The 17151-nt window shown below is 39.9% G+C and overlaps 1 protein-coding gene across 9 annotated transcripts in view; it reads right to left on the bottom strand.

Annotated features, from left to right (window-relative positions):
• Positions 1-17151, bottom strand: part of NFATC2 (nuclear factor of activated T cells 2) — a 204458-nt gene that overhangs the window by 60005 nt on the left and 127302 nt on the right. For all 9 annotated transcript variants that reach the window (XM_027850864.1, XM_027850841.1, XM_027850814.1 and 6 more), the window contains exons 7-9: positions 15745-15800; positions 15042-15168; positions 12821-13516 (exon numbers count right to left, since the gene is read on the bottom strand). In XM_027850864.1, the coding sequence (XP_027706665.1) occupies positions 12821-13516; positions 15042-15168; positions 15745-15800 (879 nt within the window). The remainder of the gene's footprint in view (positions 1-12820; positions 13517-15041; positions 15169-15744; positions 15801-17151) is intronic.

Raw genomic sequence — 17151 nt, 5'->3', positions numbered from 1 at the left:
AGATAGATAGATAGATAGATAGATAGATAGATAGATAGATAGATAGATAGATGGATAGAGAGACAGAGATAGACAGACATATCTCTATCTATGTATCTATCTTTTACATACATAGTTGTTTGCATGTTGTCAACCCCATTAGAATATAAGCTCCTTGAGGGAAGAGATCTCAAATTTGCCTCTTTTCTATGCCCAGTCCTTGGGACGATGTCTGACACACAATAAACACTTGATAGATATTTGTTGTTAATATGTTGAAATGGTTCCATCATTACCCAAGATTCCAAAAGATTTCCCCCATCCACTCCTTAGCAGTCAGGGAAATACAAAATGTACAAACAGGAAAATGGAAGCAAATAGGAATAAACTCTATTCATCTTGAAGACATCAAGATACCAAAAATACTACTTTTATAGAATATAACAGAACAAAAGTTATTCCATAAAAATACATTTCCCAGCAAAACAGAAACTGACAATTTATATTAAGGAAATTTTTTTGGAGGGGGTAATAGTGGCCAGATAGAGAGAGGGTGATTTATACCATTGTAAAAATATTGGTTAATTAAACCCCCAACTGACCCTGACTATGAAATAGTTAGACATGCCTTCTACAATTCCCCCAAAGACTAGATTATGAGGGATCTACCTAAAATAAAAAAAAATAAACCATTCAGATGGGCCCCAAGGTCAGGACAGATCCAGCCCAATCTCCCATACTTTCTACTCCTTTTTATAAGATAATATGATTAGATTTAATGATTTCCAAGTTATTTTCCAGTTCTAATGAATAGAGTAATCATAAACTATAAAGTAATATATGTGCAGCTAGGTGGCACAGCGAATAGGGTGCTGGGCACCTGGTCAAGAAGACCTGAATTCAAATCCAGGGCCAGACACTAGTTGTGTGACCCTGGGCAAGCCACTTATCTCTGTTTGCCTCAGTTTCCTCATCTGTAAAATGAGCTAAAGAAGGAAATGGCACACTACTCCAGTACCTTTGCCAAGAAAACCCCAAATGGGGTCATTAAGAGTCAGACATGACTAAAGAGTGACTGAACAACAACAAAATATGATAAGCAGTGTGCCACATACTGAATTTGTAGTCAGGAATAACTGGGCTCAAATCCCACCTCAGATACTTACCAGCTCTTTGACCCTGGGTAAGTCACTTAACTTATGTGCCTCAGTTTCATCATCTATCAAATGAAGGGGTTGGCCTCTAAAGAAAGGTTCCTTCCAGCCCTAAATCAATGTCCTTTGAAAGTACTTTGAAAAATATTTGGTACATGGAACTAAAAGAAGAGAAATGCAACAAACATCTTTAAGTAGTGTGCTAAAGGTCACCACTAACAAAATATTAAACCCTAGAATGTTATACATCTGGAGCCCTGGCTTAGGCTGCCTCCCCTCACAGCTGGCACTCATCTCTCATGATAACAGGCCACTAGCGCAGAGTTAATTTTTACTATTTATTTAATGGGACATTCGCTCCAGAACCCCAAGCCCATTCTAATTCAGAGACAAAAATTCCCCCCAAAAAGCCAAAGTCAATAAAAAGACCCATCTTGGCAAACATCTCCCAGGCCTGAGTCACTAATGATGTACATTCTGGCCTTCTGTGTAAGGGCCGTCTGCTCTCTTCGTTTCAGACCCTGGCTCTGGAATGTGAATAGTGTGGTGTAAGTGCATCACTAGTCTGGAAGTAGGCTTTGTGGTTGGTTTTGCACGTACAGTCCCCAGTAACATCAGTACATTCTCCAGGAGCAACTGGTTTTCAGAATTTCAGAACTTGTTGGGTTTGTTTTTGTTTTGTTATATCAAGAACCATCTGGAAGGTGGCTCCTTAAATACTGGGAAGGGGAGGGGTGACAAAGCTTAGCAGCTCAATACAAAATAGAAACACGGGATCATAGATTTAGAGCCAAACAGAACCTTTGGGAACACCAAAATCCAATTTCCTCAATTTGTAGATGATAGAGAGGTTGAGTGATTCACCCAGGGTCTTACTGGTAATATATGAGATAAGACTTGAACTCGGGTTCTCCTCATTCCAAGTCTAGTATTCTGGGAATTTTAGTTCCTCAAAGCAATTTGTTTCAGGAAGGGCTTCTTTAATCTTTGTTAACTACAACTAGAGACTTTGCAGAGAAGCTGCAAGTCTTGTCCACAGTCTCTCAGGTGTAGACTAATGTGGCAGATCAGCTTTCCTGGTTCCCAGACCCAAGATCATGGGTGGATGGAGAGGGATATATGGTAAAGCAGAAATGGGGGGGGGGGGTTTGCAAAGAGAAGGGAAGGGAATGTGTCTACCAGGCTTCTTACTGTTCTTCATGTGCAAAAGCTATATGGATAATTAACCCTCAACCACCTGAGTAATCTAAGATTTTACAGAGCATTGGAAATCTCTCCTGACACTCTAAATGCCCCTTGTTGGATACTCTGTAACCTTGGTGTGTTAAATAAACAAAACATGAAATTCTTTATAATTATAATAAAAATACTAATAATTTACATTTATAGAGTGTTTTAAAGTTTGTGAAACAATTTTCTTATAACCCCACACTGATGTAACTATTATTTCTATAGCACTTCACAGCTTACAGGTAGATGGTACAAGTATTACTAGGCTCAACTTTACAGATGAGGAAAATGACTCACAGAGGAGTAGAGTGACTGATATCCATAGTCACACGGCCATAAAAACCATGGAGCTGGCATAGGAACCCAAGTTTCCTGATTTTTAAGTCTAGTGCTTTTTCCACCAGACTAGAGAGGCAAAGTAGTTTAATGGAAAGAAAATTGGGCTTGGGAGCAGAATTCCTCACTTTGAGTTCCGACTCTAATCATTAGTAGCTGTATGACTTTGGGAAAGTCACTTTACCTCTCCGGGGCTCAGTTTCCCAATCAATAAAATGGGGATATGAATACTTACACTTACTACATGGGATACCATGAGGTACTAGGACTAGAATGATCTATGTGGAAATAAAAGCTATTATCATCAATATTATTTATAGCACTATGCTTCTGAGGATTAATGCAGCTCTCATACTATGATGCTGGGTCCCCAAGGCCTTGCAAGGACTTCTTGACTGATGGTTCCATCAAGAAGTTGCCTCCTCGTCCCTCACCTTTCTTGCCCCGGTTCTTCTGCTTGTGCCTGCACCTCAAAAAAGCCCCAGATGAGCAGCCTCCAGGGATGGCTATGGCAGTCTTGGCTCACAGGCTCCTCTCACGGATGGCAAGCCCTCTGTGGACTTCGCATGACTTTCTGAACAGGAAGTGCTTTGTAACAAACTTGCCCATGGGCACTGTACTGACCCAATTAAAGATTCCCGACTTGGCGAACAAAGAGGTGCCAGGGAAATGATGCTTTTTAATAAATGCATTCATTTCCCTCTTTCTTCCACTCGAGAGGGTGCGATCGGTTCCTCTGTGTATTTTGCCCATCCCAGGATATTCATCTATTGGAAGCCTTCTGTCTATTGAACGCCTGTGATTGGATCACTTTGATAGATGCCAACTACCACTTTAACAATGACTGTGTGCAATTGGTTGGTGCGCTTCACCAGGGGAGCACCCCCCATCTGACAAACAGTAATTATGTCTCAGAACAGCCCTCTGAGCCAGGCGCTGCAGCCTGGCTGCAGACAAACATCCTGAGGCACTCAGGGACTGTCAGAGGGGACGCAGAGATCCATCACAGGGGAGGTAGTTAAAACACTTTCTAAACTATGAATAGAACTTTCTTAACTCTGATATTTTCTCTAAAAGACACACTGACATGATGGAAGGGGACATGATTTAATGAAAAAGGCTCTGGATTTATCAACAGCAGATTTGAGTTTGTGTCCTAACTTTACTATTTGTTAGCGATATAACTCTGAAAAAAATCACTTGGGCTTTTCCGAACCTCGATTTTTTTTTCCAGCTGTAAAATCAGTATAATACTTGTTACTGCTTAAATCACAAGAGTATTGTCAGGACCAAATGAGAAAATGGATGTAAAGCAACAGACAAACCTGAGCTACGGTTGTTATTGTGGAAATAGGTAAAGACTGATGTAAGAGTGTTGTTTCCACAATAATAGTACAGAAATATGCTCTCTTTTTTTTAAAAAAAGTACTCATCAATTGTATACTATTATTATTTGTATAATGCTTCATGGTTTTGAAAGTCCTTTCATTTATATCCTTTCACAGTAACTAACCTAAAGTCAAACAGTTAATATGGAGCTAAGACTCAGACCCAGAGCTTTTTAATCCCTATCTGGGCTCCTTCTAGGGGCAAGTGGGAGGTGCAGTGGATAGAGAGCCAGGCCTAGAGTTAGGAAGACTCATCCTCCTGAATTCAAATCTGGCTTCAGACACTTCATAGCTGTGTGGCCCTGGACAAGTCACTTAACCCTATTTGCCTCTGTTTCCTCATCTGTAAAATGAGCTAGAGAAGAAAATGGCAAACTACCCCAGTATCTTTGCCAGGAAAACCCCAAACAGGGTCACAAAGAGTTGGACATGACTAAAAAATAACTGAACTGAATAGGCTCCTTCTACTTTATTACAGTCTCCCCCTCTATAACATATTTAATGCAGTTCCTTGCATGTTATTACTAGTAAAATATAGGCAGTGAGAGGTTTCTAATCAAAGATAGACTGGTTTATTCATAAAATATTTGCTTCCATTTTTCCCTGGAACAGGAAGATAGAATCCAAACTGCTGTTCATCAATTAATCAGTCGGCCTATGAAAATCAGTTTTAGATGTGCCCAGCATATTCCATTTATCTGTGTGCTTTCACATAACTAAATGTCAGAGCTGGAAGGAACCTTAGAGAGCATCTAGTAGAAACTCCTCATTTTACATTTCAGGAAACTGAGGCTCAGAGATTTGCCCAAGGTCACATAACTAATGACAAACCTGGAACTACTCCATTCTCTTGGTTCTTAGGCCAGTGTTTTTCACCTGCACCACAGGTTCTTCCTTTGAAAATACATATTCTTATCAAATGTCATAAAAGAAATACCTTATCAGGCCTGCGGAGGTTGGAACTTCCTCCTCTTTGAGTCTTATGCCTCATCCCACACCATCTTAAGATCATATTGATAGAAGGTCAGGGCTGGGAAGAACCTCAAAACTTAGACTCTAAGAACTGGGAGGAAGCTCAGAGATCACCTAGCCCAACCTTCGTCTTTTTAGTGTCATGTTGCCAAATTGTAGTAAAAAAAAAATGACAAATCAGTTTCCAGGGAATTCAGGGAAAAGTATTTCAGTAGACCTGACAAGGTACATGAACTTTCCTACATATTTGGAATCACAGACTTAGAGAACCCGAGCTCTAAGGGACCTCAGAGATCACCCAGTTCCATCTTGTATCTGTGCAACAATGCCACAGCACCTTCTATAACAGGTAATTCAGTAGGAGAAGCAGCATGGCCGTGTGGATGAAGAGCTGGCCTCTGACATGTTCTGATGGTGTGATCTCAAGCGACTTTCTAAGGCTCCTGTGTAATTGCAAGACTATGGCCACCTGTCATTAGTAGAGGGAGTTTCTTCCCTGAATACTCACGAAATCATGGGTCCAGACCAAAAAAATCCTAAAACAACTTCTGTGTGCCTTTCTTGTGGGGTTGTCTCAAAGCTCCAATGGGATAATTTATTTATAGCAGTTTGGATATTTTAAACCACTATATGATGTTAGTTGTTAGCAATCGACCAAAAAACACTTAAGCACCTATTAAGTGCCAGGAGCCACTAGGCACCTGGGATGCAAATTCAATGAATGAAACAATCCCTACTCTCAAGGAGCTTACATCCTAATTGGGTCGGGGGGAGGAGGGAGCACAGGAAGATATGGAAGTATATATGGAATAAATATAAAGAGAATAAGTATAAATATGAGGTCATGTGGGAGGGAAAGCACTAGCATTTGGAGGAATCAGAATTTTACTTATGTATTACTAACTCAAAGTCAAGGGTAGGTCTTAGAAAGTTCATTCATCCACAGTTTCATACACGGTCATCATTTCTCCTTTGTATATTAAAATGCTCTTATTTCTTGATGTTTAAGTTCATGATAAAGAGGACTATTTTTGTAAAAGAAAGCTTACCCAAAAACAATTCCCATGAACAACATTCTCCCATTCATCCCATGATAGGATGACCACGTATCTGAATACCCACTTCAAATAATAACGCTAGAGTCAGGGAAGAGAAGGATCAGATCATTCTGGGGACAGGAAGAATCCTTTCCAAGATGACCTTCTTTGCTGGATGAGCACTGATATATTTCAAGGGAAATCTGATCTGTTAACTAATTCATTTGCATGGATCCCATCAAAGATCTGTGACTCACAGTGCTTTCATGGCAAAAAAAAAAATCTCTATTTAGCTAGAGGGGGATCCCATAGTGACCACATTCAGTCCCTCTATGTAGAGCTACCTTGAGAACTGGGAGTAAAGGTTCTTGCCAACTTCACTTCCTAGTCAATCTTGTTTTTTTGGTTTATAAAATAGTAATAGTGGGGCACCTAGGTGGCACAGTGGATAGAGCACCGGCCATGGAGTCAGGAGGACCTGAGTTCAAATCCGGCCTCAGACACATAACACTTACTAGCTGTGTGACCCTGGGCAGGTCACTTAACCCCCATTGCCTAGCAAAAAAAAAAGATAAAATAGTAATAGTGACCCCACTCCAACTGGAGTAGGACCTGTAAACAAAAGTAATCGGGTACCATTTACTCATTAATGGATATAGGGACAAGTTCGTTGATAAATGAGAGAAGAATCTCATTTTACTCTGCATTTGGGGGAGGGAAATGTAATGGTTCGCACAAATAAAGAATGCTGTTAAAACTGAGAGAGAGAAAGAGAGAGAGAGAGAGAGAGAGAGAGCGAGAGAGGCTTCCCCTCTATATCTTTACTTCCTAGTTCCACAATCTGAAACGTCTCCACTTATTGTTATTGCTTAGACAAGAGGATCATAGGATTGTGGAGTTAGAGCTGAAGTGCCTTTGAGGAAGTCACTAAGACACAGGAAAGTTAAGAGACCTGCCTGAAGTCACACTGATTTTAAGTGTCAAGGCAGGACTGGAACTCAGATCCTCTGAGGGCTCAGTTTTTCTACTTTGGAGGATATAGGTAGAAGTCAGAGGGTTAGGTAGGGATTGATGCTGCTTACTTGGCACCTAAGAGAATGAACCAATAGAACCCAAAAAAGTCCTTTTTTATTTTTTTTTTAATTTTTAGGCAATTGGGGTTAAGTGACTTGCCCAGCGTCACACAGCTAGTAAGTGTCAAGTGTTTGGTCTGAAGCCAGATTTGAATTCAGGTCCTCCTAACTTCAGGGCCGGTGCTCTATCCACTGCGCCACCTAGCTGCCCTCCAAAAGTCCTTTTTTAAAAAATAAATAGCTTTCTCAAGAGACTGTCCCCATCTTCAGGAAGGTCTTGCTGCACTGGCAGTCAATCAGTGAACACAAGCTTTACGGGATTGTGTTTTGCTTGTTAAGGTTTGCTTGCCTCCCTCTGAGGGAACCCAAAGCACATGCGTTTATGAAGTCTGTTCTAGAGGCCTGCGACTCCACCTTCCATGCATTCTGCATGTGACTTTCATGACTTTAGAGTGTGTAGGAAATATGAATTGACAGTGATCAGTAGAAAAGAGAAAGCTTCAGCCCTGATAAGAGGCAGCATCACGTAGAAGTACTGGAATGGAAGTCGGGGGACCTGGATTCGCATTCTACTTCTACCACTTACTGTATGTGTGGCCTCAGCTTCTCTCATCCTCAGTTTTGTCATCTGTAAATTGGAGGAGTTGGCCTAGATGATTTTTAAGGTTCCTATCAGTTCTAAATCCTATTACCCATGTTGGTGAGAATCAAGAAAATTGGAAATAAGTGAGCAAGGAAAAGAACTACTAAGATCATGGGATAAAACAGAACTTTAGAACTGCAAAAGACCTTTGAGATTATCTACTCCCACCTACCTGTCCCAACCCCCATGTTATAGATAAGAACACTGAAGCCCCAGGAGGTTAATGACTCGCCCAGGTCACACAAATAGTCTGTGACAGAGCAGGTATTCAAACTCAGGTCTTCTGACTCCAAATCCTACAATCTTTACACCATACCATGCTGCCTAATTTGGATACCAGGTAGAGGACTATATTCGACTGGTGAAGAGAAGAAAACAGGTATTTGTGCAGATGAAGAATCTGATTCTCATCAGTGAGGCTACAATTCACCCCAGCTCAGTAACTACTTCTGGGAGTTACTCATGTGTCCCAGGTGTAGTCAAAGCCTTAAGAAGAGAAAGGATACAGGGTGAGATGAGAAAGAAAATGGGTGACCACAAGCACAAAAGACCATGTAACTCCTGCTCTTAGGAAAGCTCATTTACTTGGCAAAATGATTAATTTTTGCTTATGCAAAAATAAAAAATTTGCTCCTAGCAGAATTGAAATTTTTGTTATTTCAGAATTTCAGGCCACCCAAATGAAATCCTAGGAATTGGAAGAATACAAAAAGCAGCAAAGACTGAGAAGAGGGTGTTGAAGAGACCCATGAAATAGGATAAGACACCAAGGCAAGGGAAAAAGTGACCCTGTGGTGGATGGATAAAGGAAGCAGGAAGCTCAGTCAAAAAACTGAAGGATGAAAAGAGGGCAGGGAGCAATAAAAATACTCATTAACCCACCAACTGTGGAACTTTAAAACTAGTAGGAACCTTGGAGACTAATACCCTCATTTTGAAGATGATTAATTTCAGTGACGGCAGGCCACATTTCACTGCTCATTGCCATTTAAAAATTACAGCAATCCTGTGGGGCAGGTAGTGGAGATTTTAGAGATGAGAAAGTTGAGACAGAAAGAAGTTAAATGACTTGCTCAGGAATTACAAAGCTAGTAAATGGCAGAGCCCAAACTTGAACACAGGACTTCTCCTTCTAATTCTATGCTTCCTCTCATTGTACAATGCTTGTATGAAAGGAAGAAAGGAAGGAAAGAAGGAAGGAAAGAAGGAAGAAAAGAAGGAGGGAAGTAGGGAAGGAGGAAGGGAGGGAGAAAGGAGGGGAGGGAGAAACAGCCATATTTCCAAAGTGTCATTGAGCTCCAAATCTATAGGAACACTTGCTGAATGTTCCTGGGCCAGAAGGTCAGTTCACTTCTCTTCTTCCCCAGTTTCCTCCTCTACAAAATGAGGATCACATTCTTTGCATTTCCTTCCTCACATAGTTGTGGTGAAGATCCAGTGAGATAGAAGCATATTCTGAGTGCTTTAAAACGTCAAGTACTACATGAAAGTGAGCTATCTTGATTTACATTTTTACAAAAGAGCAGGTGAATCTTCACCACCAATAACTTGTTTTCACATGGGAATTATTTTTCTCAGACACACATGTAGAAAGATGAATTAAAAAATACTTAGAGAGAAGCTGGCTGCAAAAATACTAAGATAAATGAAAAATATACAAACACTAAATTTTTACCACTCTGGTATAAACATGAGGATTATGCAAAAGGAAAAGAGAGTATAAATGGGCTTTCCCAAAGGCAAAATCCCCACTGAATTTTAATGCCAAATGGAAACAACCCATTTCTGAATTTTAAATAGATATAGAGAGAAAATAGTCCTAAAGACCTGAAGTTTTCCCTCATGTCTCCCAGAAAGCCATTAGAAAAATCCCAATCACTATTTCAATTTTCATGCACAAAAATGAAATAAAAATGAAAGTCAAAAAAGAAACCGAACTCACATTAGGTAATGCCAGCCATGCAGATTGTGAACATTTTCCATGGATGTGTAGGATGGAATGCATCTGTTACGATTATCTTAATATCCCACAGACTTGGAGCCAAATTTTCACCCACATCTTCACAGGTGCAAAAGCTGTGGGTGCATTTTTTGGCCCAGGATTTGGAATAACATGCCCACACTTGTCCCTCTCCAAGAGGACTGGCCTTCCATGCAATGTTCAACCCACAACCAGCAGCAGAATAGTTGATTTTTAATGGAGCCGCTGGCTTGAAGTTGCTTTCCAGTTCTCTTTCCATCTGGCTCCAGTCTCACTGTCCTAGGCAGAGCCAAAGCTTAAGGACAACTGTTGGCAGGGCCAAGGGGTTCTTGCTGTGGGGATTTCAAAGGATCTAGATTGAGAGTTAGAAGGAACCTTAGAGATCATCTTCTCTATTTCTCTCATTTTATAGAGAAGCAAATTGAGAGCCAGAAAGATGAGGTGGTTTGCCCAAGGTTACCAAATAGATAGTAGAGTGGGAACTCAAACCCAGGTTCTCTAATTCCAAATCCAGTGTTCTTCCTACTCCACCACATCTTCCTTCAAATTAACAGTGTTATCACATTTGACTTTTTAAATAATTTCTTTCTAAATAGACATCTTTTAAAATTAAGAAGAATCCATGATCTGTCCAGTTATTCAAGTCTTTCCCCCTTCCCCCCACTAGAAAGATGCCTTTAGTTTTTTAGGTCTCTGAGAAGGGCTCAGCACTTGAGTTCTCACCCTAAAATTTAAAGTTTCATCATCCAGATATCCTCAAGCATCTCTAAATTTTACAGATATGATTGAGTAGGATGATAGTATTTGGAGATGGGACAGAAGGGACCCTAGAGATCATATTGTTCAACCCTATCATTAATGACTTACATGTTTGGCTGCTATGATAGGGATGAATCATTTGGAATGAGAGAATGGACCTCTTAGGCACTGTCCGAGGTAACTGTTTGTTTTAACATGAGATAAGAAAATGGAACCAACCAATTCATCCCTTACTCTAAAGTCAAATTTAACCCAAGAAGGAGTAGATTTGGGGAGGGGGATCTCCCACCAGTTATTCATTTATTTTACAAAATCAAAAAAATTGAAAGGGAGTTCAGAAGTCACTTAGTCCAACCCCTATCTGAACAAGAATCTTCTCTCTGGCATCTCCCAAAAGTGTTCATCAAGTAAACCTTTGAAATTTCTAGTGACAGGGAACTCTCTACCTTCCTGAGGAAGCCCTTTCAACTTTGAGACAGCTTAAAATATTAGAAAGGATTTCTTTAAATCAAGCCAAAGTCTGCCTGGCTGCATCTTCTACCCACTATCCTTAGCTCTGCCCTTTGGGACAAAGCCAACCACATCTATTCTCTCTTCCCTATGACAGCCTCTCAAATATGTGAAGAAAGCTGCCATGTCTCCAATCTACAGATGAAGAAATTCAAATGAAAATCTCTTCATTTGTAGGTGGATTTCTAAGTCATGTCATTTAGGACACAAATCCCTAGATACTTGGGGAGAAATTAATATTGTTACTTCAATGATAAACATCATTTATAAAGTCCCCAGGGAAATGAGGTATGCCTCATAAGTGAATTTTCTGGAAAATTGAAATTTCAGGGGGTAATATACATAATTTCTTCTATGATTTATGATCATTATGGATTTTGAATGCTACATCATTCTTTACAATAGTGATGCCATCAGGAGCTATTAAGAATTGATTGATCTGACACTAAATAAAGCCAGACTGCAGGGATTTTTGAGTTATTATGTCTGTTTTTTTTTTATAATTGTCCTGTCTCTTCCCTTGCTATTAGCTGTCACTCCTTGTGACTTTAGTGTATCAGGCTGCAGAGGGCATCTCTCTCCCTTTCTAATCTGCTGTCAGCTGATAATCAAGCTTGATAGAACTGTGTGAAAAACCAAAGTAAATAGGCTGTGAATCAGAGCCTGAAATGTTTTCCTATGAATAAAGTAGATGAGCATTGTATCTTCTATTTTGGCTTCTTAGAAGTTTTGTTTGCTGCCTTCCTCATTCTCAGGTGTGTTCCAGAGAGTTAAATTATAAGAATAATTAATGGCTGATAATAGCAGAAATTTCCTTTCCCAAAATATATTTTCCAGTGAGCAATAAATTATGCCATGTCCTGCCCCCCTTCCCTTCTCTTTCCATCTCTGGGCCTCCCTGTCCTCCACTAACTAGAAGCAAATTTTGGATCATATCCAAGCTCTCTCCATATCCCCTGGTGCTGGTTGGTCACAGGTCAAAGAGTGACATGGCTGTTTCTTCACAAAAATAACCCATTGGCTACTTTGCTAATGAGCCAAGCCACCTACAAATAAGAGGGGAGGATTCAAATCAAGCTCCCCTGCAGCCTTTCCTTGAGCCCAACAACCATATCTGTTGGGATCCCAACAAAGGAAATCCATTGTTTCTAACTCATCAATGTACTACTGTTCAGCCAGGACATCTGCAAATTTTGGCCCTGCAGCACAACCCCATCCCCCCCATACACACACACACACTCTATGTCCTGATCTATATAAAATGTTCAATGAGCTTTTTTCTTATTTTTCCACCCCCAAGGTATCCAAGAGAGTGTTATAAAGTGTTATTTTTTCTCCCAACAAGAATGGAAGGGAGTTGGAAAGCTTCTCTCTTGTTTCTCCACTTTCAACCTCAGCTTGGCAAATGGAGAGAAAATGCTAGCAATTTAAACCGACCATGTTCCAAATCATGTGGGGAGGGAGGGAGGGAGGGAGGGAGAAAAATCACTGTTAGGATTTAAGGGGTTGTCTTTTGATTTTTGGGGGGGCTTACAAGCCCAGTGGCTGCCCAGAAAATGCATTACTGGCAAAGTGGTTTTTACAAATGTATATGTGTATAGAATCAATGAATTGTAGGGCTGGAAGGGGCCTCAGAGATCATCTAATTTATAACCCAGAGAGGGCAGGGACTTGCCCAAGGTTATACACTCTTTCTTGCTCTTTTTCTAGGGGATACAAGAGTTTCTGTGAAGGCAATGATAAAAACAAGCGTCTTACCATCATCCAAATAGGCCTGGTCCAGGTTCTGTTCCTGCTTAATAGTCACTCCTGCTGGTAATACTTCCTTTTGGTCATTAACTGGCGGTCCATTTTTAGCAGCTCGTTGACTTGTAGCATTCTGCTGCTGAATTACCGTAGGATAGGAGCTTGGACTTATCCTCTGTGCTTGACTGACTTGGGGTGGATTGGGTCGGGCAGCACTGGACGTAAAATTTTCACAGCACATGATGTGTTGGAATTCTTGGTGGGTTCCACACCTCACCTGCTGATTGGTTGGAGAATAGTGAATCACTGGAGAAGATTGCTGATTGGTTGGAGAGTGGTGGAGCAGAGCCGAATTCTGGCCTGGAGAGCCAGCATGCATGAGCACTGATCGGTGAGCATCTGAAATGGAGATGGAGGAGGCCATCAAGGCAGGCTGCTGGTAGCCCAAGAGGCTGGGGCTCAAGCTCTTGCTCCTCTGGTATATTACAGCTGTTGAATTCTGTTGTTGGTACCGAGAGTCGGGAGAAGATAAACCTGAGCGGAACTGTTGGCATGATGCCATAGTGGCCACAAGACAGGAAGGGGACTCAGTGACCATTGTGTGCTGTGAATAGTAAGGCTGTGTTACTGTTCCCAAGGCACTGTGCACTGTATTGCAGATTAAGGCAGGATCATATTCATCAATGGGTTCTGTTTTGATGGATGGAACTAGAATAAAGCATGTACAGTACATTATTCTTAACGAGTGACTGAAAGACAGTGGAAGATCTTCCTTGCCTTAACAAGAGACCTAGAGTAATACACTCCTCTTCCATTCATACCCTTCACCAGGTTAAATAGATCGATGAATGGAATGCAAACACAGTCTTTTTAAGAAACAGATGTTAAAAATCAAGTACATGCTGAAGACTCAGGTAAGACAAAAATTAAAATAAACTTTGAAGAACTGAATCCATTTTTTTTTAAATAGTGAGCTGCCTAAAACAAAAAAAAAAGTTCAAACCTGACAACTCCATTCCTTTGCCCACTGTTATACAGGGCTTTGGCCCTGGTTGTGATCAGGCACTCCAAGGCAAAGACTAAGTTGGAGGATATTTTCACCACAAATTTTATGTTATGAAAGTGCTATAAAATGTAATTGAAAAACCGTCCTTTCTGCCTGTGGAGGACAGGATTCAAAATGAGGCTTTCACACGATTCTATGTTGTATTTAAGCTTCAGTGATTTAACCACCAGCATTTACGGTTTATTACATCAGTTCTAATGCCTCCAATGTTCTGGAGCAGACACATTTTAATAAGGGCTGGATCGGCTACATTAGGCAGAATGAGAGCCAGTGCAAACCCACAACCATCACTTAAATAAAACCAAATTGGGGGTAGGGAAGCCAGAGACAGCTCCAAGACTTTCTTTCTTGCTTTCAGGAGACTATAAGATCCTGTGTTTGGCCTGGGACAGGAAATTACACATTTTGATGATATTCTCTCATTCTATGTTTCCCATCCTGGGAATGTGGCAAAGTCTGGATCACCCCTTGGGAAGATTGTGACCTACTTTCCCAAGTTAAAAAAAATCACTCTGAGTCTTCTGATTTACCTTGGTCACAAGTAGAATTGGAAGAAGGAGATACACATTGAATAAGTCAATATAAAAAAAACAATAAGAGCAACAAAACTGTATTGTACAGAAGGAAATGAGATTGAAAGGGGACCCAGGGAAAATTAGTTTTTTCTGTTATTATCTTATTACATTTAATATTTTTCTCTTTAGTCTTCATTTTGTTCATTTGTTTTGTTTTTATTTGTTGAAACTACTATAAAATTTATAATTTTAAAATATTTTCAAATTTTATATTTAAATTAAAATACTTAAATTATTTTTAAATCTAAATTTAAAATTTTTTATATAAAAGGAAATAAATTTTACCCTAGTCAGCACCACAGTAGTGTACTGAATAGAAATAGCTTACGGTGGGCTTCCACCAAGTGCCTTCATATAATCATAACCTATTCCCAGGTTACACACCTCATGAAGTTCTCTTTTGGCTAAGCTCACATGTCTGTTCCACACAGGTACCTGATTTCTAGCTGCCAAGGGTACTGTGGGTCAGACATCAGTTTTTCACTAAGTCGGCAAACTTATGGACCATCTTTTAAGAAAAGGGATGAACAAACCTAGATATAAGGTATCCCCCTTCCTTCCCTGAATGACTGCTCCCAAGGGAGAGAATTACCTGGATGGTAAGTAAAATGTTGAGGTTGGCTTCTTTTTCTTTTCCCATTGATGACATAGAAGTTCACCTTCACAGGTGTGCGGATATGCTTGTTCCGATACTCGGGTATTTCAACAAAAAGCATACTCTGAAAGGGTGAAGCTGCTATTAATTAAGATGAAGCATGAGCTAGATTTACTACCTCAATGTTGCAATCAATTATAGGGAAATCCCTTGCCATTCCATGTAACAGGGGTCTCTTTCTGACAGGTGGCCTAGGGGATGGATACATTCCAGATAACTGACAAGTCAACAAACATTTATTAACAGCTTACTATGTGCCAGGAATTGTCTTTAGCCCTAATGATACACAGAAAGGCAAAAATGATCTCTCCCTTCAAGGAGTTCACATTCTAATGGAGGGAGACAACTTAGAAACAAATTATGTACAAGATAAACTGGAGGTGATCTCAGAAGGAAGGCTGAAGAGTTTATAGTCTAAAATGTATTCACAGGCAATTCAGTTTTTCAGTACTAACAACCTCCATTACCAATAGCGCATATTTATGATTAATCATAGAAAGGAGATATGGGCTTCCAATTAAGAATATCAAATTCTGTTAAAGTAGATATTACCATTTTAAATCCAGACACTGTCTGCCCTCACTGGTTAGTTTGATGCAACGTGTCATCATCAAGAAAATATTGTCATTTGCACACTTACAGGCTGGCTCTTATCTTTATCCACTGTGGCTTCCATCTCCCAAATTTGTTGCCCATCTGGAGAAAAAAAATAATATTGACAGGTTTGAAGACATTATTAGAAAATTAAGGCTTAAAATAATAATATAGTATCACTGTCCTAAAAGTAATGTTTTCATACCATCATTAGCAATAGAAACACCAATTGTAGAAGTTCCTATACCCCAGATATGATATGATGATTTGATTTTAGCTTTTTTCCACTGTCACAAAATACATAGAGATCAAATGAAATGTTTTAGATCACAACATGAAACCAATGGTTTAAATATTTCCTAAATCTTAGGTTAGGTATTTGTTTTGGGACAGGAGACACATCAGAAGAGAACCTGAATGGCTTTTAAATTTTGATTAAAGTACAAACTCTGCAAACAAAGTTACACATTTTTATAATGTTTTATAATTTACAAAGTACACTGACATATTTTTTATCACTTGCTCTTCATAACAATTCCACAAATAAGGGAAAACTATCTCTCTTTTAGAGAGAAGCTACCTGAGTCTCAAAAAGATGAAAGTGACTATCCCACAGTCACAACTGTTTAATGGTGAAGGTGAGACTTGAACCCACGTCTCCTGTCTTGTAAGTCAATGGTTTTCACTGAAGATGAACAGCATATTTTTTTTCTATTCACGTACAAAATTTAAGGACAAATAAGGCATCCCACTAGCAAAGAATAGACCTTCCTTGCCCACTACCTCTAATATTCATTTAGAAATATAACTTGATTTTCTTTTGGGTGGAATTAGGCTGCAGCTACACCACTGAATACAAAGAAGTTTTTCTGTCTAATTTCAAGATGCCTACTGAGCCTCCAGAGTCGGAGAGGGTAAGTGTAGACCAAGCCTCAAGGTACAGGAAAAAACAAACCATCCCTAGGTGAACAGGAAATATAAAATAAGTGTTAGCTGTATTCTGCTTTGGGGCCCCTGTAGAAACTACACAAGAGTAGCAGAAGACAGTATTCTTGTATGCAATATAACTGGAGCCCACAGTTAACAACACCTTCTCAATAGTTTGTGTCAAATGCTTATGCTGGAGATAAGTAATTAAAAGCCACAGCTAAAGTGACTTTGAAGGCTTCTCAGGGTCTGAACTGCAACGATCTGAAGACTTTTTCCTCTTCTCTCCCTTTCCCCCAGGTTTATTAAAGGAACATTTAAAAATCAATGTGGTATAATAAATGGAGAGCAAGCCACAAAGTCAAAAATACATGAGTTCAGGTCCCACCTCTGATGCATAATGACTATGTGACCCAGAATAAGTCACTTAGCCTATCAGTGTCCCCAGGCAACTCTCTTAAGACTGTAAGTTACAGAACAGGTAACAATATAAACTGGTAGAGGGAGTTTTCTCACCCGGGAGTTC

Source organism: Vombatus ursinus, unplaced genomic scaffold (genome assembly GCF_900497805.2).
Source record: "Vombatus ursinus unplaced genomic scaffold, bare-nosed wombat genome assembly UNPS02000580.1, whole genome shotgun sequence".
NCBI lineage: Eukaryota > Metazoa > Chordata > Mammalia > Diprotodontia > Vombatidae > Vombatus > Vombatus ursinus.
The sequence above is the reverse complement of the archived record's forward strand: the minus strand, read 5'-3'. Positions and strand labels throughout refer to the sequence as shown.